Raw genomic sequence first — 25,578 nt, forward strand, 5'->3', positions numbered from 1 at the left:
TCAATATGATTTGTCGATAGGCTATTAAGGTCTACATTATCAACTTCCTTCCAAAGCATGGCCAGACCCCTACTTCGACCTCTCGGTTCTACGACCACCATACCCTCAAACCCCAGTTTATGTCTTATTTTCTTTCATCTTCTTTTTATTACTAATTGTCTCACAAAAAAAATATAAGTGGGCTTTTCCTGACGTACTATGTCTTGTAGGAACCGAACTTTCCAAGGTTAGCCCAAACCTTGGCAGTTTCAACTGATGGTAATCATGATGATTGGTGGGCCTGCGAAGCAGCACCCTCTAGAGTCAAGTTTTTTTGGTTCTGGTCCATTCCATCTGTCATATCTGTATCCAACCCATGACGTGAAACATTAATTAGGCCCAATTCAACTTTTTCATCACTATTTCCATCCTTTCGCGGTCTTTTTTGATTTGAAAATATTATCCCCACATCCTGAGATTCCTCCCTATCACCATCCCCTGAAAACATGATATTTTTAAAACTGCCTCCCTGATTGTCTGTGTTTTGATGAGGATCCCAAAATCATTGGATTTTGTAACAATAGCACCGGATGATTTGCTCCACCCTTTACCATCATCTCGTTGTTCCTCCACCGCCGTATTCAACCTGCTACCATCAATTCCCCTTAACCATTGGTTTTTGCTACTCCCCTGTTGCCCTCTCATTAATGCTCTCAACGACCCATCGTATTTTCTGGTCCCCGAATCCTCCTCACAAATTTTTTCCGAATGACCGATAACTCCATAGTAGAAACAAAACGATGGGAAACGTTCATATTTAAAACTAATCCATAGCCAGTCTCCTCCAGCTTTCTTCGTACACATCTTACTTTTCAAAGGTTTAAGCACATCAATAGCCACCTTTATCCTCTGTTAGTACCGCCATATATCATTAAAATTTTTTGGATCCGATGCCAAGAACTTTCCAACATAATTTCCAATGAATTTAAATATAAATTCAGAGTGAAAACCAATCGGCAGATCATATACCTGAATCCATATATACAACTCCGTAGATGTACAAATTTTAAGAATACCATATAGGAACATAATTAACTTAATGTATATTATTGAATTTAAAAAGTTTGTTCTTATTAAATGTACTAAATGCATTAAAATTTGAACAAAAAAATCATAATCCATCTTTCCCCCTTCTCGAAAATATGTTTATTTCCAAATTCCAATTTGCTAAAAGAGGAAACATAAAAAAACGTTGGGATTGGTTGTGTGGCTCGTGATAGCAGAGGCCGTTTTCTTCGAGCAAGATGCAATGTATTGCATGGAACTGCACAGGTGCGAGAGGCGGAGGCGTGCAGTTTGAAAGAAGCTCTAGAATGGATTCGAGGATGGAGAACAGAAAAGTGCATCTTTGAATCAGATGCCAAGCTACTAGTGGATGCATTTCAGAGGGATCGAGGGAGATCAAACTTTGATACTATTGTTGAAACTTGTAGTAGTAGTCTTAAACATTTTAAGGAAGTGTCGATTGTTTTTGCTAGTCATCTGCGAATAGTGTGGCTCATGTATTAGCACAAGCTGCATATTCTATGTCAGGTCCTACGGAGTGGTTTAGTGCTGCTCCAGATTTTATTTCATGTAACCTTGAGTTGGATTTAAATTAGTATAAGCAAGTACGTTTTATTAAAAAAAAAAAATACTCAATTTATAATCCTGTGCAAAAATAAAAATAGAAAAACACAAGAGTTTAGAATGAAATTAAGCCCATCTCCTCCTCCCCCAAAAGCAAACACAAAACATAGATTTCAATTCAATTAATCGATGGTAGCCCAATTTTAAGGTCTTCGTTGTTCACAATCTTTCTCTTATTCCCCCACTAACTTAAACCCTCAATCATTTCAGATTTCTCCGAGAGAGAGAGAGAGAGCTAGCGAGAGAGAGAGAGAGAGCGAGAGAGAGCGAGAGAGAGCGAGAGAGAGAGAGAGCGAGAGAGAGAGAGAGAGCGAGAGTATTGTTGTATCAATTCAATTCTGTTACTAAAGAATTGTGCTTTTTGATTCAAGGGTTTAGCTCAGAGTATTGTAAGTATAGATTTAGATTCAGAGCCAAAAATTCAACTTTATATGTTTATAATGTTTGACAGGATCTAATTCATTGTTTTTTGTTTTTGTGATATGTTTAGGTTAAATTAGAGTTAGAGAGATGAGTAATAATAATAATCAGAAGAAGAGGGTTTTTCAGATAGAGGCGTTTAAGCACAAAGTGGTGGTTGATCCAAAGTATGCCGATAAGACTTGGAAGATTTTAGAGCATGCCATTAATGAGATTTATAATCATAATGCCAGCGGTCTTAGTTTCGAGGAGCTTTATAGGTATATTTCCCTCAATTCTGCCTATTCTCTTTTATTGCTGGTTTTGTCGATTTTGTCTTTACTGTTTGCTTTTTGTGTCGTTTATTGTAGTAACATGATCTTGATATCTAGTTTTATGAGTAGGTTATATCTGATGTTGCTTGTCACTTTGTAATACAATTCTATGTGCATTTTGTGTAAATTGTTTAGGTGATATGATATTGATATTAAGTTTTTTGTTGCTTACGTGCTGTTGGTTTTTCTTTTATCCATTCCAACGTGTACTTTAGCTTTTATAAAGTGTGTTGCGTATGCTTAGTTCGAGTTTAAAGACCCCTATTCTACACCTAATCTTATATTCATTTTATCTAGGGCTGGAAGTAATTGTGTTTTGTCGTGTTTTAGATTTATATAGATCATTAAGAAATCATATTAACTCAAAACATTAAAGGACCACCCATGGGATTATAACATGGATATCAATCAATGGTTTTAATTTGAAAATGTTTTATCCGTTTTCCTTTTAAGCTAAAGTTTTTATTTAGCTTAGACTTTAGAATTTATTTGAACATGTACAGTTTGTTAACTGCTGCTTACCATTTAATTATAGTTATATTGAATGGAGTCATATATGGCTACTAAAAGCATACATATATAGCCTATAAAAGATATCAACAAATTATATTACTGTTTCTGAACTCCCATTCACTAATTGTCACAAATGAACAATATTTTTTGTTTTCAAAATAATAAAATGAAGATGTGCTCATGACTATAATTCATTTAAGCTAAAACAACACCATGTGTTCGATGAGATAATGCACCGTTTTAGTGGATAAAAACAGAAACTGGTAAGTTAATAGCAATTCTGAACTTTCAGTGTTCTCTATCTTGCTCTCTGTGTGAGCTTTTGATCTACTTTTAATGATCTTACTTGAGTCTTGCAATCAAGTTCGTCGCGTTACTTGCGGGATAATTTCCCTGAAATTAGACTCTCTCTTTAACTTCTATCTGTTGTGTAAGGGATATACCAGTATTAAAGGTGAAAAGCCTAATAATTTACTGGTGTGGATCAGGAAAACTGATGATATGTTAGGCTAATTGTATTTGGGTTGATTAAGGTGATAGGTGATTGTAGAATTTCTATTGGTTAGTTCTTGATAAGGAGTGAGCTGAGGAATAGAAGAATGGTTTCATTTGTGTAAATAATATTTTCTCCACTTAACAAGAGATATATAAATCTGTGTGGATTTCTTTAAAGGTTAGTTCTCCTACATTCTACTCTGTAAACCTTGTTTCACATTTACCATGCAGGCTATTTAAGGAGATACACAAATCTGTGTACTTTTTAGGGATGTTAAAAATAAATAAATTATGTAGAATGTATTATCTTGCAGATTGTATATATAAAGAATGTTACTATCTGTTTGTTCCTTTCACTTGTTCTTCTCTCCATTGTTTGTATTCATTGTTCACCCATTCTGCAGTCAGATGTTCCCCTCTTAAGGTATTTGAAACCTTTTAAAGTTTTTTAGGCTCGTATATGTGGTAATTGGTAATAGGTTTTATATTATTATGCAAGAAATGTTTCTTATCATGTTTTCTCCATTGTCATAGAAATGCTTATAATATGGTCTTGCACAAATTCGGCGAGAAGCTGTATTCTGGGTTAGTGTCAACTATGACGTACCACCTAAATGAGACCTCAAGATGCATAGAATCTGCCCAAGGTGGCTTGTTTCTGGAAGAACTAAACAAAAAATGGACTGATCATAACAAAGCACTAGAGATGATCCGTGACATTCTGATGTACATGGACAGGACTTATATTCCAAGTAACCGTAAAACCCCTGTTCATGAGCTTGGCTTAAACCTTTGGAGGGACATCATTATACACTCCCCTCAAATTGAGACGAGGCTGTTAAACACACTTCTTGAACTTATACTCCGAGAAAGAACAGGTGAAGTTATAAACCGGGGTTTGATGAGGAGCATCATCAAGATGTTAATGGATCTGGGACCTTCAGTTTACCAGGAACAATTTGAGAAGCCTTTTCTTGAATTATCAGCTGAATTCTACAGGTGTGAGTCCCAAAAGTTTATTGAGTGCTGTGACTGTGGGCAATACCTAAAGAAAGCTGAGAAACGTCTAAACGAAGAAATTGAGCGGGTATCCAATTACCTGGATACAAAAAGTGAAATCAGGATAACTTCTGTTGTGGAGAAGGAGATGATTGCAAACCACATGCTTAGATTAGTCAATATGGACAATTCAGGCTTAGTGAGCATGCTTCTTGATGATAAGTACGAAGACTTGGGAAGAATGTACAGTTTGTTTCGTCGAGTTCCCGATGGTCTCTCAACAGTAAGGGATGTAATGACTTCTCACCTTAGGGAAACCGGTAAGCAGCTTGTTACTGATCCAGAAAAAGTGAAAGACCCTGTGGAGTTTGTCCAGTGCTTGTTGAATGAAAAAGATAAATATGATAAAGTAATAAATTTGGCATTTAGCAATGACAAGACATTTCAAAATGCTTTAAATTCATCATTCGAGTTCTTCATTAATCTGAATCCTCGCTCTCCTGAGTTTATATCACTGTACGTTGATGATAAATTGCGGAAAGGTCTGAAGGGAGTTAGTGAGGAGGATGTTGAGATTACCCTTGACAAGGTAATGATGCTCTTTCGTTATTTACAGGAGAAAGATGTTTTCGAGAAATACTACAAGCAACACTTGGCTAAACGACTGTTGTCAGGGAAAACAATTTCTGATGATGCCGAGAGAAGTCTGATTGTTAAGCTCAAGACAGAATGTGGATACCAGTTCACATCAAAATTAGAAGGAATGTTCACAGACATGAAAACTTCTCAAGATACAATGCAGGGGTTCTATGCGGCTCATGGTGGTGAGTTGGGGGACAGCCCTACATTAGCTGTCCAGGTTCTGACTACAGGGTCATGGCCAACCCAGCCTAGTGTTACTTGCAACCTGCCAGCTGAAATGTCTCCTCTGTGCGAGAAGTTCCGCTCTTATTATCTAGGAACGCACACAGGCCGCAGATTGACTTGGCAAACAAACATGGGCACAGCTGACTTAAAGGCAACCTTCGGGAAGGGGCAGAAGCATGAGCTTAATGTATCTACTTGTCAGATGTGTGTCCTCATGTTGTTTAACAATGCTGAACGGTATAGCTATAAAGAGATTGAGCAGGCTACTGAGATCCCTTCAGCAGATTTGAAAAGGTGCTTGCAATCCTTGGCTTGTGTCAAGGGAAAGAATGTACTTCGAAAAGATCCTATGAGCAAGGATATCAGTGAGGAAGATGTATTTTTTGTGAATGACAACTTCACTAGCAAACTCTACAAGGTAAAAATAGGAACTGTAGTTGCACAAAAGGAGTCGGAACCTGAAAAACAAGAAACAAGGCAGAGAGTGGAGGAGGATAGAAAACCTCAGATCGAGGCTGCAATAGTAAGAATCATGAAATCAAGGAGAGTGCTGGATCATAACAATATTATTACCGAGGTCACGAAGCAACTGCACTCCAGATTTCTTGCGAACCCAGGAGAGATCAAGAAACGAATTGAATCTTTGATTGAGCGCGAGTTTTTGGAGAGAGATGGCACAGACAGGCACTTATACCGATATCTTGCTTGAAGATAAAACTCAGGGTATTACTGGTTTTTCTTTATTTTATCTTTTAACTTTACCTTGTTTTATAGTGGGAGTATTGTTCTTTGTATCTTAGCAAGTTCCAAAGGGGGAATCTTATACATTGCTACTCCTAATACTTTCCCATTACTGCCGCTACTTAAGTGCTTCTGCCAAAATCAGATTTATAATCTCTTTGGCAGATTGAAGGCATGTCTGTGAAAATTTACAGATTAGAGATTTTTTTATTCCTATTATTGAATTACAATATGCAATATGCCGCATTATGCACGATAAACTCCAAATACAAGTGTCTTCTACTGATGCCAGCACTGAGGTACTCTAAATGTTTTTTTGTTGTTAAGCTCAATACCTTAGAAAATCGTTTTAATCCCCATTTTAGGGAACTCGAACTCAAATTTCTGAACAATGACTAGACAGTAATTCACTTCTTTTACTTCTCGTTTAGGTTTGCGAGATAAATGTACAGAAACAGGACAGAACAAAAATTGACTCTTGTTGGTTTTTGCGGTAGCAACTCTAATTATGCAAGACTTATAGTAACTGTTATTTAGCAAGATTAATTAAGAAAAATTGCTATAATATGTGTGACACAAATAGTTCAAGGGAGAATTTAGATAGATCAAGAAGAAAAGTGAAAGCCGCAGGTAAGATATTAGAGGAAACTAAACATAGAGCACACTTTAAAAAAGAAAGCATCTATTTAGTTCCCTCTAATCCTCACATAAGACATTACACTAGAAGAGATAATATGTTGGTTGGGTTGAACATCTATGTTTGTATTTATAGGCAACTCGATTGAAAGCTCAGCCTGAGCCTCATGCAATATGCCTGTGTTAACTAACAAGAAAAGAAAGTACATTCTTGGCCAAGACCAGTCATAGATTTGCCATTCACATGATACATTATCAGGTTTTGTGCTTTTAACTTTCATAGATAAAAGTAATTTCTGTATTAAAATGAAATGTAAGATGTGTGAACTGTGATTATAAATTTAACACATCTAATGCCATTTTTTATAATCTTTTAAGTACTCATCAATCGTAAACAAATGTACATATTTTTAAGATATTGGAATAAACTTACATTTAAGAATTATTTGATTATTTAAATATCATACTTTGAACCATTATTAGCTGTTTTTTCATAAGAAGATGTAGGTTTTTGTTATCGTCCAATAATAATTTTAAAATGGTAAAAAATCAGGATAAACTGTTTTTAGATTTTGTAATGGTGAATCATCAATAAGAATATTGATTGGGGTGATATTTATTTATGGTTCATATGTAAAAGAAAATGTGGAGAGGAAGAAAAATATTTAACTTTCATGTATAGAGTTCACTCACAATTATATTCATATCAAAATAAAATCGAGTTTTAATTTTTTTATATTTCTTTTTTTATGAAATCAAAGTTGAACTTTAGAGGGAAAATCAAACTACTATGTAACAGTTTCTTACTATACTCTTAAATATAATATAAATAATGTGATTTTTAGTAAGTTAGGATATAAAATGTAATTCTCTTTATTTTGTCTCTCTTTATTTTGTCTCCAAAGTTACATTTTATTCATATTTTAAATTGTGCATGACAAATATTTGAAATAAAATATGTGCATGTGAATATTTAATTAATAAAAAAGTTAAAAGTTATCCAGTGACTCTTGAGAATAGGCTCTTAAAAAGCATATCCAACAGACTCCTAACTCACTCTTTATAAATAATATAAATTATTGACTCTCGGTGATTTAATATGTACACATCTCCAACAATACTCTTTAAATTAACTCCTTAATTTATATTTTATTATTAAAATATTTTGAATTCACAATAGAACAAAAGTAAATGAGGAGAGAAAGATAGTGGGATTACGAATATATAATATTATAATAGTTAAGAGTGTAACTATGCTCTTAAAGTTGAGAAGACATAAGATACTTTTAGTAATATAAAGAGTCACCAACAATTTTATTCTCACTTAATAGAGAGGTTAGCCGAGATGCTCTAAGGTTTTTCAGAGCCATTAAAGTAAGTTCAACAATCTTTTAACTCATTATTTATATATAATATAAAATATTATCTTTTAGTAATTTAAAACATAGATAAGTAATTTGTCTACAACAATACTCCTCATATCCATTCCTTATTTAATATTTTATAAGAAAATATTTTTTTCGCTTTAAGTAAGAGAGAGAAATGTGGCGTCTCTCATATTTTATTATAATATATTCTTTAAGTGATTCTTAAAAGAGAGAGGTTCTTTAAAAATAAAGAGTTATTAGTGAAGTTATTAGTGTTTTTAAGGACTAGGAGAGCACATTTTTTGATTTCATTCCTTAAAAATTAATTTAAGAGCATAGGACATATTTTTAGAAGTTTGTTGGAGTTTGAGTTTTGAAGATGCTCTTTAGAGCAAGTCCCCAGTCTCTTAATAGATTTCTTATAAATATTATAAAATATTATTTTTTAGTAATTTAAGACATGATTTCAACAATGATCCTTATCTTCATTCCTTATTATTATAATAATAATAAATTTGAATGAGATATGAAAGGAAGAGAGAGAAAAAAACTAAAAGGAAGAGAAATCAATCATTTTTTTATTGATAAAAATGAAATAAGGGATGACTTGTGATTACTTAATGGATGAAAGAGGTGTTTTAGTGATTAAAAAATCAATAAGACACAAACACTGTTGCAGTGCAATTTTTTATCATATTTTTTATATTTGGAGTTAAAAGTAAGTTTAAGGAATGTGTTGAACTTGCTCTTATATCTTAATTTAAGAGATTGTTTAAAGAATTTTTTGACGATGCTCTAAATTCATAAATTTGGACATTAATGAAAATATTCCAAGTTCACAAATCTGGGCATTATTGAAAATACTCCAAGTTCACAAATTTGGGGATACTCAATTTTTTCAATTGTAACTCTGCGTTTTCTGTTAAAAAGGCTCCTACAAACAAAATTTTGGATTAAATTTATAAGCAACTCGAACAAGTTAGCTTCTGAGATCCTCAAAAAATAGTAAGGAATGTTGTGGTTTTTGTGGAGATTAGAGTTCCAGCATGAAATTAAGATGCTTTCATCTCTTATTTACATGTGCCATTTTAATTTTAATAGTAAATTATATATTTTTTCTCTTCACTTCCCTGGCATGTTTTGAGTTTACATATAATATATTTAATAGTGCTAGTATGAATATATAATAATTGTCGATGGAGTTGAGGTGTAATACACTACCTAAACCACCAGTACCAAAACGACCACAGTGGGAGTCGAACCCACGACCTTCTGATCCGAAGTCAGACGCGCTAATCCACTGCGCTATGCGGTCATATAGTACAACTTCACAAAGCTTTTATAAATAGACAAATAAACAAAGACATAAACTAACCCCTATCATAATTCATAGCTATGAAAAATTGCTTAGCAGCAGTCTTTTAGCTTTCGGTGGAGGTACAAGAATGGCGACAGAGCTTGAAGAATTAATCGACTTTCTCTCTTCTCCCTCTCCACCTGTAAGTATCACATCTCTCTCTATAACTAGATACATACATGTTTATACACACACACGGTTTAGGCCTAATTTTAATGCAGAACAAGAACTTGTTAATTTATTTATTTTGTATTGAATATGTGTTTATCTTGTTAATTTGGCACTAATTACATCTGGGGTTTTAGTAATTAGCTAAAAGATTGAATCTTTATTATAGTTAGTTGGTGTGTGTTAAGGTTGTTCTTTAATTTGATTGGATGGATTGAACATATTGGTTAGGTTAAGAAGGCTGCTGTTGATATAGTTCAGGGACTCACTGGCTCTGAAGATTGTTTGCAAGCTCTTGCCTCGTATTCGGATTCTGTACTTCCTCCATTGTCTCGCCTTTTAGGTGAAAAGAAGGTGATCTTTTTTTTTTACTTGTTAAAAGTTAAAAGTTATGGAGTGAGATTGAGTTGGAGAATGCTATTCTGTCTAGTGCATTTAAAGAGTCCTAAATGTTAGTGTAGTATCAACCGTTCTTGAGTTGATTTTTGTTTTCTAAGATGGTAGTTCTTGGCAAGTAATATGATTGTATGACTGTGAAGGTACGGTGTCAAATTTTATGATATAGTGTCATTTTCTGTGACAAAGAAAGCAAAAGTTGTCCTTTTCACGGAACACATAGGATTATATCTGTAGAAGGACATAAGTATCGTTTATGAGTACCCTGTGTTTTGTAGTATGCATTGTATCTACTTAATGTTGTGTAACTTAAATTTAGTACGTGCACGATTTGCGCTCGAGGATACTTATAATTGAGTAGCCTATATTAAGATATTATGCTTATTAAAGAAAAGTCTTAATTTTTTTTTCTGTTGTTAACGGTTTAATGAACTTCAGGAGGTTTCAGAACCAGCAGTGGAAGCACTCGTTAATCTTTCACAAAATTCAGATGTAGCTGAAAAGATGGTTCACATGGGTATGATTAGAACAGCCATGGAAATGCTATATAAGCAAGGCTCTGAAATTAAAAAATTGCTGGTCATGCTCCTTGTTAATCTCACACGTTTGGATATTGGGATTGACGCTTTGCTTCAGGTACATTCTAATGATTATTCATCACTACTGCTAATTTAATGAAATATCCAGCTCACTTAAGCATCATCTATTGGCGTGTTCATTAGAGACTTTGCTTTTTGCAGTACTTAACATGAATTTTTGCTATCAGATGCCATGATATTAGTGCAGATATTTACTAATAGAAAAACTTTTTTCTTTATTGTATGATTGAATAAGTCTTTTTTAATATTAATGGAACTGTTACTTATTAAAATGTGTGCATGTCTGCTAGTCCGGAGATGACAAGATGCATGGCCTGTATCTTATGAAACTTGTGAGATCATTCTGCGCATCGAGTAATGACATAAAAGGTCCGTGGGTATAATCTTCAGTTGAATACTTGTTGTCTACTTGTTCATGTTCTTTATCTTATAGCATGCAGACAGTAGACTCACTTCATGTTATGTTTCTTTTTAGTGTAAATTACTTTTGAATTTTGTTGGCATGGAGAAAATAACCCGCATAAAAATTCCAAAAGGTGTTCTGAATTTTGAGAAACTTTTTTTTTCTTTTAGATGAAGTTGTTGGAGACCTGATACCTTAAATCTTTCTCCTTTTTTCGTTGTTTCCTTTTTCCTGTAAATTTGTTTAGCCCTTAATATATATAATAAGTCCCTTTACAACTAAAAACAATTACCCCGCTCAGCTTTTCCTTTGGCGATCCACATCTAAATAAAGTAGTGATTACTTCTAGGCTTCATCTTCGATAAGCTACTTATAACCGTTAGCCAGAATTTACAACGTGTTTAAAGCTATACACCAACAAAATATATTAGATTTTTACATTCACATAACAAGCATTTACATTGATTAAAATGTGTTTAAGATGATTCCACTGTGTTCGGTCCTTGACCTACCTTTTCTTATTAATGCGACTCAGGCGATGCTTTTGAACATGCTGGTTCAATATTGGTAAATATTTCTAAAAATGAAGCTGGGAGAAAGCTTCTATTGGACCCTAAGCGAGGGCTTCTCAAACAGATTCTGATGCAATTTGATTCTACTAGCTTACTGCGTAAAAAAGGGGTATGTATATTTTTCTACTGAAATACCAGTTTTTCTGTATTTCAACTATCCAAATGTCAAAACTTTGGGGTTCCTATTTTGAACAATATCTTTGGGGTGACTTAATCCTGCCAAAGAAAAATTATCATATTGTGTGCCTTCTAACTAGCATTAGTTTTGCCTTGTGGATGAATAAGAAAATAAAACACAAGTTATATTGCCATTAATCAACTTGTTCTTGTTTCAAATAAATTAAATTGATATTTGGAAATCTAGAAGTATGATAGTACATGATTCACAAATTATGGGTGCTATAAGCATCTTTAAGCCTAGTAGTGCCTAAAACTTGTTTTGTACTTGTGGATTCTCTTACTTGAAGGTGTTGGGAACTATTCGCAACTGCTGCTTTGAAGCTGAGAATCAGTTACAAAATTTACTTTTGGTATCTGAATTTTTATGGCCAACTCTACTTTTACCAGTTGCTGGAGAGAAGGTACATTTTCTATTGCTCGGTAATAGATTATTGACCAAGTATGGCCAGATATAGCCGGACTGATTCCAATTAGATATAGACGCATTTTGAGCCCAACCATCACCTATCCTATTTCCACATCTAGTTCATAAGATATAACATCAAAGTTTAATTTTCTTTACAGGCAGATGTTTTACATTACAAAACCCTAAACTAATACTGCTACAGCCTAATTGGATTTAGAATACAGTAGACAAACTGTTCCTGTTTATTCCCTTAACTGTACACTGCCCTCTGCCCCATTCGTCTTCATATTTCACAATTTAAGATATTCTTTGTGGGAAAAAAGATTTGCTGATCTGATGATGGTGGCAGGTTTACAGTGAACAAGACACGTCTAAAATGCCACTTGAACTTGGGAGCACCCTTCTTATCGAGCGTGAAGCAGTTGATGACCCTGAAATTCGTATTGAAGCACTTGAAGCTATATATCTGATTGCAGTACAGGTAATTTAAGGATGCGTACCTTGTTTCTTATTTTAATTGGCGTCACATTGTGGTCCCTATTAATAACATCAGTTTAAAGTTCAAAATTTCTCTAGCAATGTTAGTATTTATAAAGCCTGTATTAATGATGTAAGCCTTGTAAATTTATTTTCTAAACTTGATTTTCTTGTGCTACAATCTAAGTTCAAATTAGGTTTTTTGTCCTGGTGAGTTATTTGAGGAAAATAACAGATGCACACACAGTTAAATTTTAGAAAATTGTAGTGACTTGTCCCTGATTCCATTGTATCCAAAATTTTATACTTCTTCAGGATGGGGGCCGAAGAGCTTTATGGTCAGTTAACGGACCTCGGATACTGCAAGTTGGGTATGAAGACGAGGAAAACCCAAAAGTAATGGAAGCATATGAGCGAGTTGGCTCTCTGGTACTGTTATCTATCCATTCATACTTGTTTGTTTTATAGTCCTGATTTACCCTTTGTCGATCTAAATGCTAAATAAGTAAAATTATTTGCTGGTTTAACAGCTGGTTGAGGGCAGCGACATCGAGGATACAACCACGAAAGCATCTTAGGACGGATTTATTTGTGTTTGCAACTCCTTCACTGAGAACTGATCATAAATTCTTGAAGTGCTTATTGCCTACTAAGAATGGTAATCCTAGCACAATGCTAGGATAATGGAACTTGTTCTAGATCAGTATTCAGCCATACCTGTGCAAAAACTCTTATGAGCTTAATAGTAACAGGAAATTTGACCTATTTGATTTTATTTTTTTGTAGATTGTACCATAAGATTGTGAAACTGTTTCGTACTCTCAGAACTGGTTTTATTGATGATCATGATACAATTAAGCTTGTTTCATGAAGTTTAGTTTGCTGATATATGAATATAGTGTCTTCCACTCCTGATAAAAATATTTCAGTTCTTTAATTTTTCCCCTACTAAAACCGATAAATTATTGGTAATGAAAAAGTTGTATATTAGTCCCTCGCGAGTAATTTTATTAAATAAACTCAACCCATCACCACCGAGTAAAAATTTAACAAATAATAATTAAAAATTAAATTAAATGTGTTATCTGTAAAACCTCATTTTTAAAAAAATTATAAAATATACGACTCATTTAACGCTCTGAGCGTGTCTATTGGATGGGCGCCAAGAAACCAGGCAGGGGAAGGCGCGAAATGAAAATCCAAAAAACCCCCAAATATTACAATTTACAATGGTGATTTTCCCGCCATTGATTCTCAAGCTATGTATCTATAAATCATATATCATTTCAAGCCTCTACACTCTACAGGCCTTCTCTAACTTATCCTCATTCAACACTAGCACTAACAGCAATGGATCTATCAGATTTAGCTAGCAAATTAGGGTTTAATCCCTCCGAATCGAAGCGATTAGTTCGAAAAGCCGCTGAGCTACGTCGCCTCGCTGACATCCAATTCAATTCCTCCGTTATCGGCGTTGTATGTATCAAACACAATATAATTTCAATTTTAATTTTGTTTTTTATTTGATTAACTAATTTTTTTTAATGTTTTAGGGAGAGACTTGTAAGGCTATTATCTGCTTAGAAATCGCGGCGACTAGGTATAAATTTAATTGCTATTGTGTGCGTATTGATTTTAAATTATGTGTTGTGGACTGAGAAGTGTGAATTGTGATTGGTTTTGATTGTAGTGCGCAAGTTATTTTCGATAAAAAGACTGCTATTAGGATGAGTGGCATGTCCGAGAAGGCGTATAATCGATCGCTTATTGCTATGCAGAACGGTCTTGGTGTCAAGTTAGTTTCTGTTATTCTATGGCGTTGCTTGTTTGTTTTTGGTTTTATGAAAATTGTTGCGAGTGTTTGATTAGATATGTGTTTGTGTCATAGGAATAAGCTTGATATTAGAGAGCTAGGGATTCAGTTCGGATGCATCAGACTCATTCCGCTTGTTCAGAAGGCTTTAATTCTGTATGTTTCGACTTTATAATTACCTAATATAAATATACATTGCTTAGTTTTTTTAGTTAGATTTGTTACTATTGCAGAAAGATAAATGTGATTGTGTGTATATGGTTGTAAACTGTATTAATGCTATTGAAATGTTCACTTGTTTGTCTTAAAGATATAGAGATCGGTTCCTTGCTGCATTACCTGCTTCGCGTAGGGCAAGTGCTGACTGTACACGTCCTGTGTTTACAGCAGCAGCATTCTATCTGTGTGCTAAGAAACAGAAGGTATGCTAAAGTACATTCTCAGTTAGTGGCGGGGTTGCGGAAATGAGTAAATGGAGTTTTTAAATATTGAATGTGTTTTCTTTCTGTTGTTTGACAGCTCAAGGTTGACAAAGTTAAGTTAATTGAACTTTGTGGAACCTCGGAGGATGAATTCAATAGTGTAAGCAACACCCTCTTCATTTACAGAATCACCTAGTGTTATAGCTTTGTGACTGTAGCTTAGTGCCATACCTAAACAACTTTATTGGAAACTACATTCCAGGTTTCTACCTCCATGAAGGATCTCTGCTTTGATCAGTTTGGAATTGCAAAGGAAAAATCAGATCCGAAAAAGGTGAAAGGGAACCGAGGTAATTATTGTTCATTCAATTCTGTCCCACTTTTGCATAAATTCAACCTCTGATAAAATAGATATACTTGGTTATATTTCATTCCTTTGACAAGTTTAGTAATGAGCATAACGGCTCCTAGTTCTGATGACTTGGTAGCACATTCAGCATCTTATAATCACTAATTTGTGCAGATCTTCTGGATGAATTACCTGAAAAAAGGAGAATTGAGGATGGGGGTTATTTATCTGATGATGAAGATGAGGTATTTACAATGCACTTGAATATAGATTTCTGTGATTTAGAGAAGAGAGAATTTGTGTTTAATGCTAGTATTATAATTGTTAATGATTACTGTTTATTCCAAAGTGTCTACAGTATTACTCTTTGTCTTGGCTTGATTACATCAATTTTGTAAATTATCAGTATGAAATACTGTTGGCTAGTGAAGTGTCTAGAAATCCTTACTCTTGAAAATTTCACTCTGATCATTTATTGTAGAAGAACGTGAAAATTCAATTGTTTATGTTATAATTTGGTATATGCGGTTTAGCATTTATAAAATCATTTACCATGCTGATTGCAAAGAGGATATAGTATAGATGTGGGGGACTTCTATACCAATGGTTAGAACACCTAATCAACAAAATTGTTTACCAGTACTGTTTTTTCCGCTCTCTGCAAATTATAATGTATTCAAATTACTCAATGTCAACATTCAGGTGGCATTAATATATGCGTACCTGTAAAAACCAAGTTGCCTTCTGAAAGCATAATAACTAAGCATTTTAATTTTCATCATATTTTAGCATGCTGTTATTTCAGAAGCAGTTAAATCTTGGTCGACTTCGTTTTTCTTGGCTTATAAATTTGCATAATGTTGTGTGTTCCTGCCACCTATGTGGTGCATTTGCAATCGGTAATTAAAAAATACATTTTGATCCTAGTATCCTACTTTAAGCTAGTCCATGTTTTGCATAAAAACCATGTGAACTGGAGTTTCTTTTAAAGCTCAAAGCAAGTCCTTTTGAATTTGCTAGTGACTGATCTTGTGTTTAATGCAGCCTTCATTGTATAAAAAGCGTAAGCGAATGGATGAGCATGCTTACAAAGAATGGAAATCAACAGTTATGGAATCGAACAACAAGAACAAGGAAACAGGTAATGAGTGTCATCCTATTACATGTCTTCTTCAACTCCGAACTCATAAGAATTAATACTACTTATTAAGGTCATTCGATTTTTCCAGTTCCTGCTGCTAAGCGCACCAAGCAAGCTCAACTCAATTTTCCGAAGTTGGTTCCTGAAACTAAGGTGGGGGCTCTGTGAAATGCATTAATTTACAAAACTTATTTTGGTTCTTGCTGTGAAAGATTTTGGGAAGAAAATGACAAGGGGGTGGGAGGGTAGGAGGGTGAAGGTATTTATAAATTATGAACAGCTCTATCAAAATTCAGACATTTGTAATCGGATTGTTGGTGGAATAATCTTCAGTTTGAATGTATGATTGCATGGTCTTCGACTCTTTGGTGCATGTCAGAAATCTATCTATGGCTATGGCTGTGGCTATTAGTTGCTGTACAGAATGAAATTTTATGTATACATATCGTCTTATACTGGACAACATGTCTCTTGTACATAAAAAAAAGATATTCTCTGTTCCATTTTATTTCTTTCTTGCTTTGTTTGACTTTTTTTATTTTTTTTTCTTTCCAGCAATAGACTAATAGCCGTTGTCAAATGAAGCCTTTGCTTGCCTGTTCTTAGCTTGTCCAGTTTAGAATCATGTTATATTCGACAACTTTGCTCGCACATTAGTGAAGACGTAAAGTACAGAGTTAACTCTTGTTGGTATTGCATCTAAACTAACGAAGTTTTTTTGGATTGAAAACTAACCAAGTTTTGAGGCAGCAATTAGAGGAGAATCAAAAAGTACGGTACGATACTTTCTCTGGATCAAAAACTTTTGCACGTATTCTGATTTCTAACATGTTTAAAAGTTTATAATTGTTAACAATTTTTTACAATAAATATTTTGTGCAAACATTTCGATCACTTGTTTGGTTTTTAAATGGTCTTTAAAACCAAGCACCTCTATTTCATATATTGAAGTATGCAATCGCAAATAAAGTGTTGGTTGAGTTAAGAGTGACTTCTGTATGCGTGTGTAATTAAATTATCAATTGATGTAGGAGGATTTTCGATACATATGAATGGTGTGATGAGCCTACGAACGATGAATGTGAGAATATTAAAGGTATGACATGATTGTGTAGTATTTAATAATGATTTATTTTTATTTCATTTTAGGATTTTACTACTTGTATTTAAATACTTTTATAATGTAACATATGAATAATCTTTTATTGAAATCATAATCTTAAGAGTTTTCTATTATTTTTCTTATTGAATTAAGAAATCCTTGTGGTTTCAAGCTTTGACTCGCGATTATGATTTCTCGTGTAAGAGTCTTTTCGAGTAGGGCTGTTTACGAACTGAACCGAGCTGATTTTTGATCGAATATAGCTGAGCTTTATTTTTTTTCCTGACGAATCGAGCCGAGCTTTCTTATTGAACAAAAATTGTGTTCGAGCTCGAGCTCGTTAACTAACGAGCCGAACACGAGCTTGTTCGCGAACATAAACTAGCCGAGCCGAGTCAGAAAAAAATCAGGTCAATCGCTATTTTACTGTGAAAATAACTTAACAAATAAAATATTTTTTTTGAAACTATAGTTATATCACTAATATATATATATATATATATATCTTGGCATTCATATGGTCGGATCGATGAAAAATATTTTTTAAAAACACAAATTTATGACTAAAAATATTCAGGATAGATTATAATTTTTTCGAGTTTTAACGAGTGAGCTCCAGCCGAGCGAGCTCGTGCCGAACAACCCAAAACTTGGCTCGAGCTTGTTTTACTTAACAAACACACGAGCTCGACTTCGTTAACGAGCCGAGCCGAACGAGCTCTTAACGAGTCAAGCTCGAGTTTGTTTGCGAGCAGCTCTATTCGTTAACAATCCTACTTTCGAGGATTAGAGCTTACTTCATCTACGTTTCCGTGTTGTGTCAGTTGGCATTCGAGCATGATTTTTTCTGTCCATTCTGTTACCTGATTTATTATGAGATAACTAATTATGAAAGAAGATCTTCGAGAGATGTCAACGGCTTTAATTCCGGCACAGATAGAGTGGATACATTGACATTCAAAACAAATAACAACAACAAGCAACGTAGAGGTGAAAAATAAAATCACAATCGAGTCCCTCGAAGTGAGAAGTATCATGGTGGTGAAAATTATGTGACCGACATTGCTAGTTTAAAGTTCAAGGATGTTACGGTTTTTAATAATTTTTATGTGCAATCATATGAGTTGGTAATGGATAGATTATATCAGTTTGAGACTTTGATTTGAATTGGTGTTACAAAAGTTGGGGCATAGTTCACTTCAGAAATTATGTGTTGTATTTATCGAAGGATAAACTTGACTTTAATCCATATTTCAAATGTGCGGTATATGGTAATGTAATTAATGGGTTTAAAAAAGTTGAAGTTGATTCAGATTCTAAGTCGACAGTGGTTAACAAAGATATTGTTGAATTAGTTCAAGTGTTATTTTATAATATTTTAATCTTGGAAAGAAGTTGAGGTGCAAAGTTCCAACAAGAACGTTACCTTTAAAAGTATTACCATGGCGAGTTAAATATCAAGTCGCCTCAATTCTTATTTCAAAGGAGAACTCCTGGTCGAGTTCTTTTAAAGTGGAGGAGTTTGATGTAGGAGGATTTACGGTACACATCGAGAGTGTGATAAATGTGAGAATAACAAATGTCTTATTGTGCTGAGGACTGTATATTCACGCTGCTGAAAATATATGATGGCATGCTCACGCCGCCAAATGGCATGCTCACGCCAAAACAAAAGAAGTTTTACTTGGGATTTTGCATAATCATGTTAACAACTCGCTTTATAAGTAATATTTTATTTTTAATCGAGATTTATTTTTATTTTATTTTAAGATTTTCTATTCCTATATAAACAATTCTATAATGTAACATATGAATAATATTTTATTGAAATTAAAAACTTAAAAGTTTTTTTGTTATCTTTCTCATGAATTCAAGATTTTACTTGTGAATTCAAGGTATTAAAAAATTTGCTGTGTAGGAGTGTTTGGGTCATCAATTAGCAAAAAAAATATGCAGCATAAAATGCTGAATCAAAGAATAATTACAATACACTAACAGAAATAAAAAAAACTTGCAATATAACTTTTAAAATTTACCCAAGTATGCTAATTTGAATTCTATGAAATAAAGTTAAGCAAATTAGTCAATGAAACAAAAGTGAGACTAAAATTATTGTAGACTTAAACATAGATGAAGACTTTTACTAGCACAAAGCTTATGCATGGGGAGTAATGTCAATGCAAATGACACATAAAAAGAGAAGGCATCGGCTTGGTAGTTTGGGGGTTTGAAACGAACAAGGCAAGTCATAACTTTGCACGAATGGGTTGTTAAACCCCATGAAACTAAGGAACATATCATGGACAAGAGCCCAGTTTTCACACACTCACTCATGCACTGGTGTTAGTGCCAAACGTTCCAGTTTTGACCAATGCGGTATTAGTGCTGCCATTGTTATTTGTAATTTGCTTAATTGCTTGTTCTCACTTCTCAACTATCTAGAAATGGATACCAAGTACCAACAAGTCTTCTCAAATTTAGTAGTCCAGTCACTATTTCCATGTGTGCTCGAAATCAAATGAAAAACAAAGGATATGCATGTTATTGTTTTCTAAACAGGTCACATCATTCCTTTTCCTTTCTAGATATGTAGTACTACTACAACTACGGGTCTTCCGTTATCGGTGAGAGGATCATCGCACATTAAGTACCGATAAAATCACAAGTCTTCCGTTATCCGTGGAAGGATCATCGCACATTAAATACCGAAAAAATATAAAATTCAGTATTGGAGGAAATGCTATTTGTTTTTGAAGTCCATTTTGTTGTTTGGTAGGACATTTGATTAATAACCAGCCTCCTGGTTTCGGATTATAGTTTGAGCATTCTTTAGCTGGATTTTTTTAGCAATTCTGCTCACCATAGATACATACATACAGAGTGACAAATCTTTCCTGAAAATATCTTTCCTGTGTCAAACCAGACAACTGAATATTATTTTTTCTGCATGTTGTGAATACTTTTACTTTATTGGTTAAGTCAACTTAAATCTGGAATAATTTAAACTCTTAAATTTTACTTGTTCTTTAATTTTAATAAGTGGAAATAAACTAAGTTACATATGCACGAGGTAAACAGAAATTACATATGCAAAAGATAAACCGGTAACAAGCTGTGCGGCCAAACCACGTTGAATTACAAATCCTACATATCTTCCTCTTAAATGGAGGTCCAACACGTGTGGAGCCAAAAGAGTCAGCTGGTACATTAGCTTCCTGGGATATTCACATTTTACAATATATCTAGGGTGGTCCTTTATTTGGAGTTTGGACACACTTGTGCATTTATATTTTTGCAAATTTACAATATACATGAAGAAGGGCATCTTAATACTACTACTATTATCAGACTTTGCCTGACAGGTCAGGGGAATAGAAGCTACCTGGAATGGAATATGAATGAGATTTCTGGATCCTAGTCAGAAGCTAAATTTAATAATTCTTTATTTTAAATGAACTTGAAAGGTCAGTTCTCAGCTTATTATTCTAAACCATTGGAATTTGACAGTTGAATATAATTTTGAGCTTTTAACCTTGGAAGTTGGTTTAACTTCAAGTTTCCAAGTAATAATTCAAACCAATGTCAATTAACAAATGTAATTCTGGAAATGTGCATTGTCTTGACATGCAAATGCATCAATATAAAACTACCATGACATTAATCAAATCATAATCCCCATAAAAAAGTAGTACTTGTGGAGATTCCTCAATTTGGAGTACTTAAATTACATATGAAAGTAATATGACTGAAAGATTAGAGTCTTTGTTAGGAGTTCATTTCTTTGACTTATAAATGAAGGTATCTTGGCATCTGCAGTTATTTAAGAGGCCTAATTAAGTTTTTTCTCTATAAATGAAACTACGCGATTTTTGCAGAAACAAGCTCCATTAAAGTCACCAGAAAAGACGGCTGATCCTTAGGAGGCAGACCCTTTATTATGAAGCATAGAATCACACATTCATATTGAGTGAACTCTTTACCACATGCTGGTGTTCTTAAGCTCATCTGTGTTTTGTGTGCATGTTTCTAGGTTGCTTTAAGTACACTTAAAAATCTTCTCCTTTTTTTCCTTCGCTTTTCTCTGTAAAATTTTCAAGAAGTGATTTGAGTTTTGATCTCAATATTTCTAACTGAAAAAGTAGCATGGGTGATAATATTAGTGATGCAGTAGATAAAGTTGATGAGTTCATGCTCCCTGGATTCCGGTTTCACCCTACAGATGAGGAGTTGGTTGGTTTTTATCTGAAAAGGAAGATTCAGAAGCGACCTCTCTCCATTGAACTTATCAAGCAGATTGACATTTATAAATATGACCCATGGGATCTTCCAAGTACGTTGTGTGTGTGCACAAGTGTGTTTTTAGCTAATGTTTATCGCGCTCCTACACTGCATGAGCTTTAATTTTCACGAAATGTTGCCAAGATATACATGTTGTTCATGAAGATGAATGCTAATAAATCTAACATAAGCTGTTTTTCTTAGCAGAGTTTGCAACAGCAGGAGAAAAAGAATGGTACTTTTACTGTCCAAGGGACAGAAAATATAGAAATAGTGCACGTCCAAACCGAGTGACTGGAGCTGGATTCTGGAAAGCCACAGGAACAGACAGAGCTATCTACTCTTCAGAAGGCTCCAAATGCATTGGGCTGAAAAAGTCCTTAGTATTCTACACAGGTAGAGCTGCAAAAGGCATGAAAACAGACTGGATGATGCATGAGTTTCGCTTGCCTTCACTCGCAAACTCAGTCCCCTCCAAAGACAAAAATATCATTCCTCTCAATGTAAAGCATTTCCAGACTTCTTTTTCATCAAATTGCTGAACAGAACTCGACACATTGTGTAGACAATTTTTCGGCGTTTCTTTAAAATGTGTCTTAATTAATGTATGAAACTGAATATCGTTTGCAGGATGCATGGGCGATATGTAGAATCTTTAAGAAAGCCAACTCGAATGCACATAGAGCTCTTTCTCATTCCTGGATCTCTCCGGACTTGCACGAACCCATTACTTCTTCTGAAATGATAAATTATCCACTTCTCAACAGTGCTCAGTTCAGCTCAAATACAACAACAAGAACTTCACTTAAACAAGATCCATCTGATATGACTAGTTATTCTCCTACTTTTGATTTCTCTTCTGATTACAAGCCTTACATCCAAATGACTACAAGCTACCCCTATTTGTCCCAACAAACAATTAATAATGCAACCATCACTAGTCTTCCTTTTAACTTGCAATCATCAACATTCAAAGAATTTGATAATGTCGGTGCCTCAGAGTGTTTGGACTACCGGATCATAGAAGAGCAGTACGTAAACAACGAGTCTTTGATCAGTTTACCACCACAACCACAAGTTCAAGAAAATGTTGTGGAGGGAGGAGAGGTATCATCAGTAAACTTGATACAGGAACGTAGTTCTAATGATTCGTTTCTCGACGATGATTGGGGGAGTTTGATCAGATCATCGATTGGATTTCCTTATACATTGCCAATGAATATGCAGGAGGAGTCGTGGGAGTTAAATTTGTTGTGTGATACATCAGCAAATCTCACAGATGAAATATCTTGTGCCTATTCTACAAACAAGTGAACTTCTCTGAGTTACTTGACAAACTACATTTAGCCATTTATTTCTTTCTTTTGTTTTCTCTACATTTTGGTTTCTACTACGTGTTCATGTTAGCTAAGAACATCATGTTCTGCTGCTGTACATATATTGTAACTATGTTGCTCTGTTTTTGAGTGACAATATTTCGTGCTTACTATTAAATCGTTGCAATTGACGGTGAAGCTTCATATTTGGTACATGGGGTTAGGTTAGGGGTGTGAAAAAGAAAATGAGCCGAAAAACCCCATTGAAAAAGACCTAACCGAGAAATCACAAAATAATATTTAATTTTAATATTAAATTTGAGCTGTTATGTCACTTTAAATTCAAGTAGCCTTGTAATATTTAGAAAGAGTTGGTATGATTCAAACAGCTCAAATAGTAAGTTTAAATTAACCTTAATTACTACTTTATTAACTAAAAAGCAAACTAAACTTTTTTTGTGTCTTTTCAATTAATTACTATTACTTGATCTATCTACTAAGTTCTGCGCTGTTCAATTTTTGTACGTTCTTGATTTAAAACTAGAAAATTGATTACATTCGTCAATTTGTCTCGTTTGTATATTATCTTTCTTTTATATATTTTTTATATTTGTCGATTTTGTAACTGAAACCGGACCAGAATTTTAAAACCCGAAATCTAATCCGAATCCGAACTGATGGTTGCGATTATCTATTTTAAAAATCGTATATATATGATTGCGGTTCCGATTCTATCCTTAAACCGAGCCGAACCGGCCCACGCTCTACCTAGTTTTCATGATTACACCAAATCATTATATTGTTTCATTTCAACAATATGAGCGAGAGATACGTCAGAATAAAAAATCTGTTCAACGATAATAGTTTTGGTAAAAAATCTTGATTTAATTTTTGTAATATATTCGTTAAATGTTGATTATTATTATAGATATCGTACGGTTTAAAATTGATGAATTATTTTAAACTTAAATTTGGGGAATATTATCCCAAATTCTCCTGAAGCATTGATTCAAACAGTCGCTCATACTCGTCTTATTCATTGATCCAAATTTAGTGTAATTTAAAATAATAATTTTGTGTTTTGAATAGTAAGTAATTATTTAAATAATAATAATAATAAGTAATTAATATATAATATTTTTTTAAAAAAAAAGTTTGGGTTCGAGCTCGAGTTCAAGTTCCACCAAACCTTTAATTTCAATCTCGAAATTTGGCTCGTAAAAGTTCGATAAGTTCGAGTTCAAATAAAAACTCGAATAGTTCTCACCTAATATTAGCAAAAAACTCAAAATATGATAGGTTTTGCTCGAGTTTGATTCGATAAAATGTATAAAATTAAAATACCAAATATTTACATAGAAATATATTATAATAAACAAATTAAAAATAGTAGAGTCTCGATAAGGTTCGCGAACCTTATGAGACGAGTAATTTCAAACTCCAGCTTGGCAAGATAATTAATTTGAAAAGCCCGAGTTCGAGATGAAGCTCGAATTGATTGTTACCGAGCCGAAGTCAAATATTTTACGAGATGATTTCGAGTAGCTCATGACGGTTTTACTCGTATAATGGTATCTATACTATACTATAATAACTCGAATGAGGTATAATTTGTAATTTGGTTAACCCTCATTTTAGTTATACATTTCTATCACGACCGTCGGATATTCTTCATCAAATAATCAGAGCCGTTAGATTTAAATAATAAAAAAATACACTCCACAAGTTCTCAGGTTCAAATCCCGTCAACAACAAATATTTATATTATTATTTATAAAGATACATATAAGTTATCAGGTTCAAATCTTACCGACAACAAATATTTACATTATTATTTATGCATCAATCATAAATTATTTATACTATTTGAACCTAACTTGAAATTATGCACAATGAAATAATCATTATTTAGTGTTTAATTATTTATATAAAATTTTAATAAAATTATAAAAAATAAATTTAAAAATATATAAATATTAATAAAGAACCGTTCATCGCCCGAGCCGTAAGGCACTAGTTATATAACAATAAGAATCAAATCAACCGGGCGGTACATACTTAGTTCGGTTGTGGAGGAAATTGTTTGTCTAACGTGAGCAGGTGAATAGATAGCCGTACCTATTTAGGTGGGTTAAGTTTTACGGTCAAGTTTTACCGCGATTAAAATTATTTTTGAAAGTATAGTTGTTTGGGAGTCGAACTCATGACCTTCCGTAAAAATAAATAAGAGTTCAACCCCTGTATCAACATTTTGTCCATAATCTCTCTATTTTTTTTCGGTATGATCCTTTATCTCATAATCTGGGAAAAAAATCCGAAATCTCACAGAAATGATATGACCTTATTTATCACTCAAAAAATGTTATTAATATTTGTGTTTATAGTTACTACATATCGTTATTGCTAGCTCAATGATTAAGCGATCAATTTTGGAACTCCGCGCGCTCAATGACATGGGTTCGAACAAATGCATGAATTGAATGCGTTTAACAACAAACACAATAATTGGTTGCGTATTTTGGATTAATTCAAAAATTAATAAAATTATTTCTCAACATACACGCAAGAAATAGTTGCGT

At 33.7% G+C, this 25,578-nt stretch overlaps 4 protein-coding genes and 1 non-coding gene across 5 annotated transcripts; 4 read left to right on the top strand and 1 right to left on the bottom strand.

The window, feature by feature from the left end:
* Positions 1-1,712: 1,712 nt before the first annotated feature.
* On the top strand, positions 1,713-6,249 carry LOC141666580 (cullin-3A). Its single transcript, XM_074472650.1, has 3 exons — positions 1,713-2,057; positions 2,159-2,348; positions 3,945-6,249. The coding sequence occupies exons 2-3, from the start codon at positions 2,179-2,181 to the stop codon at positions 5,983-5,985; spliced, it is 2,211 nt and encodes a 736-aa protein (XP_074328751.1). The 5' UTR covers positions 1,713-2,057; positions 2,159-2,178; the 3' UTR covers positions 5,986-6,249.
* Positions 6,250-9,261: 3,012 nt separating this feature from the next.
* Positions 9,262-9,335, bottom strand: TRNAR-UCG (transfer RNA arginine (anticodon UCG)). The gene has a single exon. It is a non-coding gene; the product is annotated as a tRNA-Arg (tRNA).
* A 31-nt stretch (positions 9,336-9,366) lies between these two features.
* Positions 9,367-13,466, top strand: LOC141668794 (uncharacterized). Its single transcript, XM_074475807.1, has 9 exons — positions 9,367-9,519; positions 9,777-9,899; positions 10,380-10,577; positions 10,831-10,909; positions 11,479-11,624; positions 11,983-12,096; positions 12,451-12,582; positions 12,894-13,007; positions 13,109-13,466. The coding sequence occupies exons 1-9, from the start codon at positions 9,466-9,468 to the stop codon at positions 13,154-13,156; spliced, it is 1,008 nt and encodes a 335-aa protein (XP_074331908.1). The 5' UTR covers positions 9,367-9,465; the 3' UTR covers positions 13,157-13,466.
* A 275-nt stretch (positions 13,467-13,741) lies between these two features.
* LOC141667288 (origin of replication complex subunit 6) lies at positions 13,742-16,816 on the top strand. Its single transcript, XM_074473715.1, has 10 exons — positions 13,742-14,054; positions 14,132-14,178; positions 14,269-14,373; positions 14,467-14,547; positions 14,702-14,813; positions 14,911-14,973; positions 15,076-15,163; positions 15,337-15,407; positions 16,207-16,303; positions 16,392-16,816. Exons 1-10 carry the CDS (start codon positions 13,929-13,931, stop codon positions 16,469-16,471), a joined length of 870 nt encoding a protein of 289 aa, XP_074329816.1. The 5' UTR covers positions 13,742-13,928; the 3' UTR covers positions 16,472-16,816.
* A 4,487-nt stretch (positions 16,817-21,303) lies between these two features.
* Positions 21,304-23,158, top strand: LOC141668414 (putative NAC domain-containing protein 94). Its single transcript, XM_074475299.1, has 3 exons — positions 21,304-21,735; positions 21,891-22,186; positions 22,314-23,158. Exons 1-3 carry the CDS (start codon positions 21,549-21,551, stop codon positions 22,995-22,997), a joined length of 1,167 nt encoding a protein of 388 aa, XP_074331400.1. The 5' UTR covers positions 21,304-21,548; the 3' UTR covers positions 22,998-23,158.
* The last annotated feature ends 2,420 nt before the right edge of the window (positions 23,159-25,578 follow it).

Source organism: Apium graveolens, chromosome 6, assembly GCF_009905375.1.
Source record: "Apium graveolens cultivar Ventura chromosome 6, ASM990537v1, whole genome shotgun sequence".
Classification (NCBI taxonomy): domain Eukaryota; kingdom Viridiplantae; phylum Streptophyta; class Magnoliopsida; order Apiales; family Apiaceae; genus Apium; species Apium graveolens.

Coding starts and splice junctions, on each gene's coding strand:
- LOC141668414 (XM_074475299.1), top strand. CDS start 21,549: ATGGGTGATAATATTAGTGATGCAGTAGATAAAGTTGATGAGTTCATG. Junction 21,736..21,890: donor TGACCCATGGGATCTTCCAA/GTACGTTGTGTG, acceptor TTTTCTTAGCAG/AGTTTGCAACAGCAGGAGAA. Junction 22,187..22,313: donor AAAATATCATTCCTCTCAAT/GTAAAGCATTTC, acceptor TATCGTTTGCAG/GATGCATGGGCGATATGTAG.
- LOC141668794 (XM_074475807.1), top strand. CDS start 9,466: ATGGCGACAGAGCTTGAAGAATTAATCGACTTTCTCTCTTCTCCCTCT. Junction 9,900..10,379: donor GCCTTTTAGGTGAAAAGAAG/GTGATCTTTTTT, acceptor AATGAACTTCAG/GAGGTTTCAGAACCAGCAGT. Junction 12,097..12,450: donor TACCAGTTGCTGGAGAGAAG/GTACATTTTCTA, acceptor TGATGGTGGCAG/GTTTACAGTGAACAAGACAC.
- LOC141666580 (XM_074472650.1), top strand. CDS start 2,179: ATGAGTAATAATAATAATCAGAAGAAGAGGGTTTTTCAGATAGAGGCG. Junction 2,349..3,944: donor AGTTTCGAGGAGCTTTATAG/GTATATTTCCCT, acceptor CCATTGTCATAG/AAATGCTTATAATATGGTCT.
- LOC141667288 (XM_074473715.1), top strand. CDS start 13,929: ATGGATCTATCAGATTTAGCTAGCAAATTAGGGTTTAATCCCTCCGAA. Junction 14,548..14,701: donor GTTCAGAAGGCTTTAATTCT/GTATGTTTCGAC, acceptor TTTGTCTTAAAG/ATATAGAGATCGGTTCCTTG. Junction 14,974..15,075: donor CGGAGGATGAATTCAATAGT/GTAAGCAACACC, acceptor ACTACATTCCAG/GTTTCTACCTCCATGAAGGA.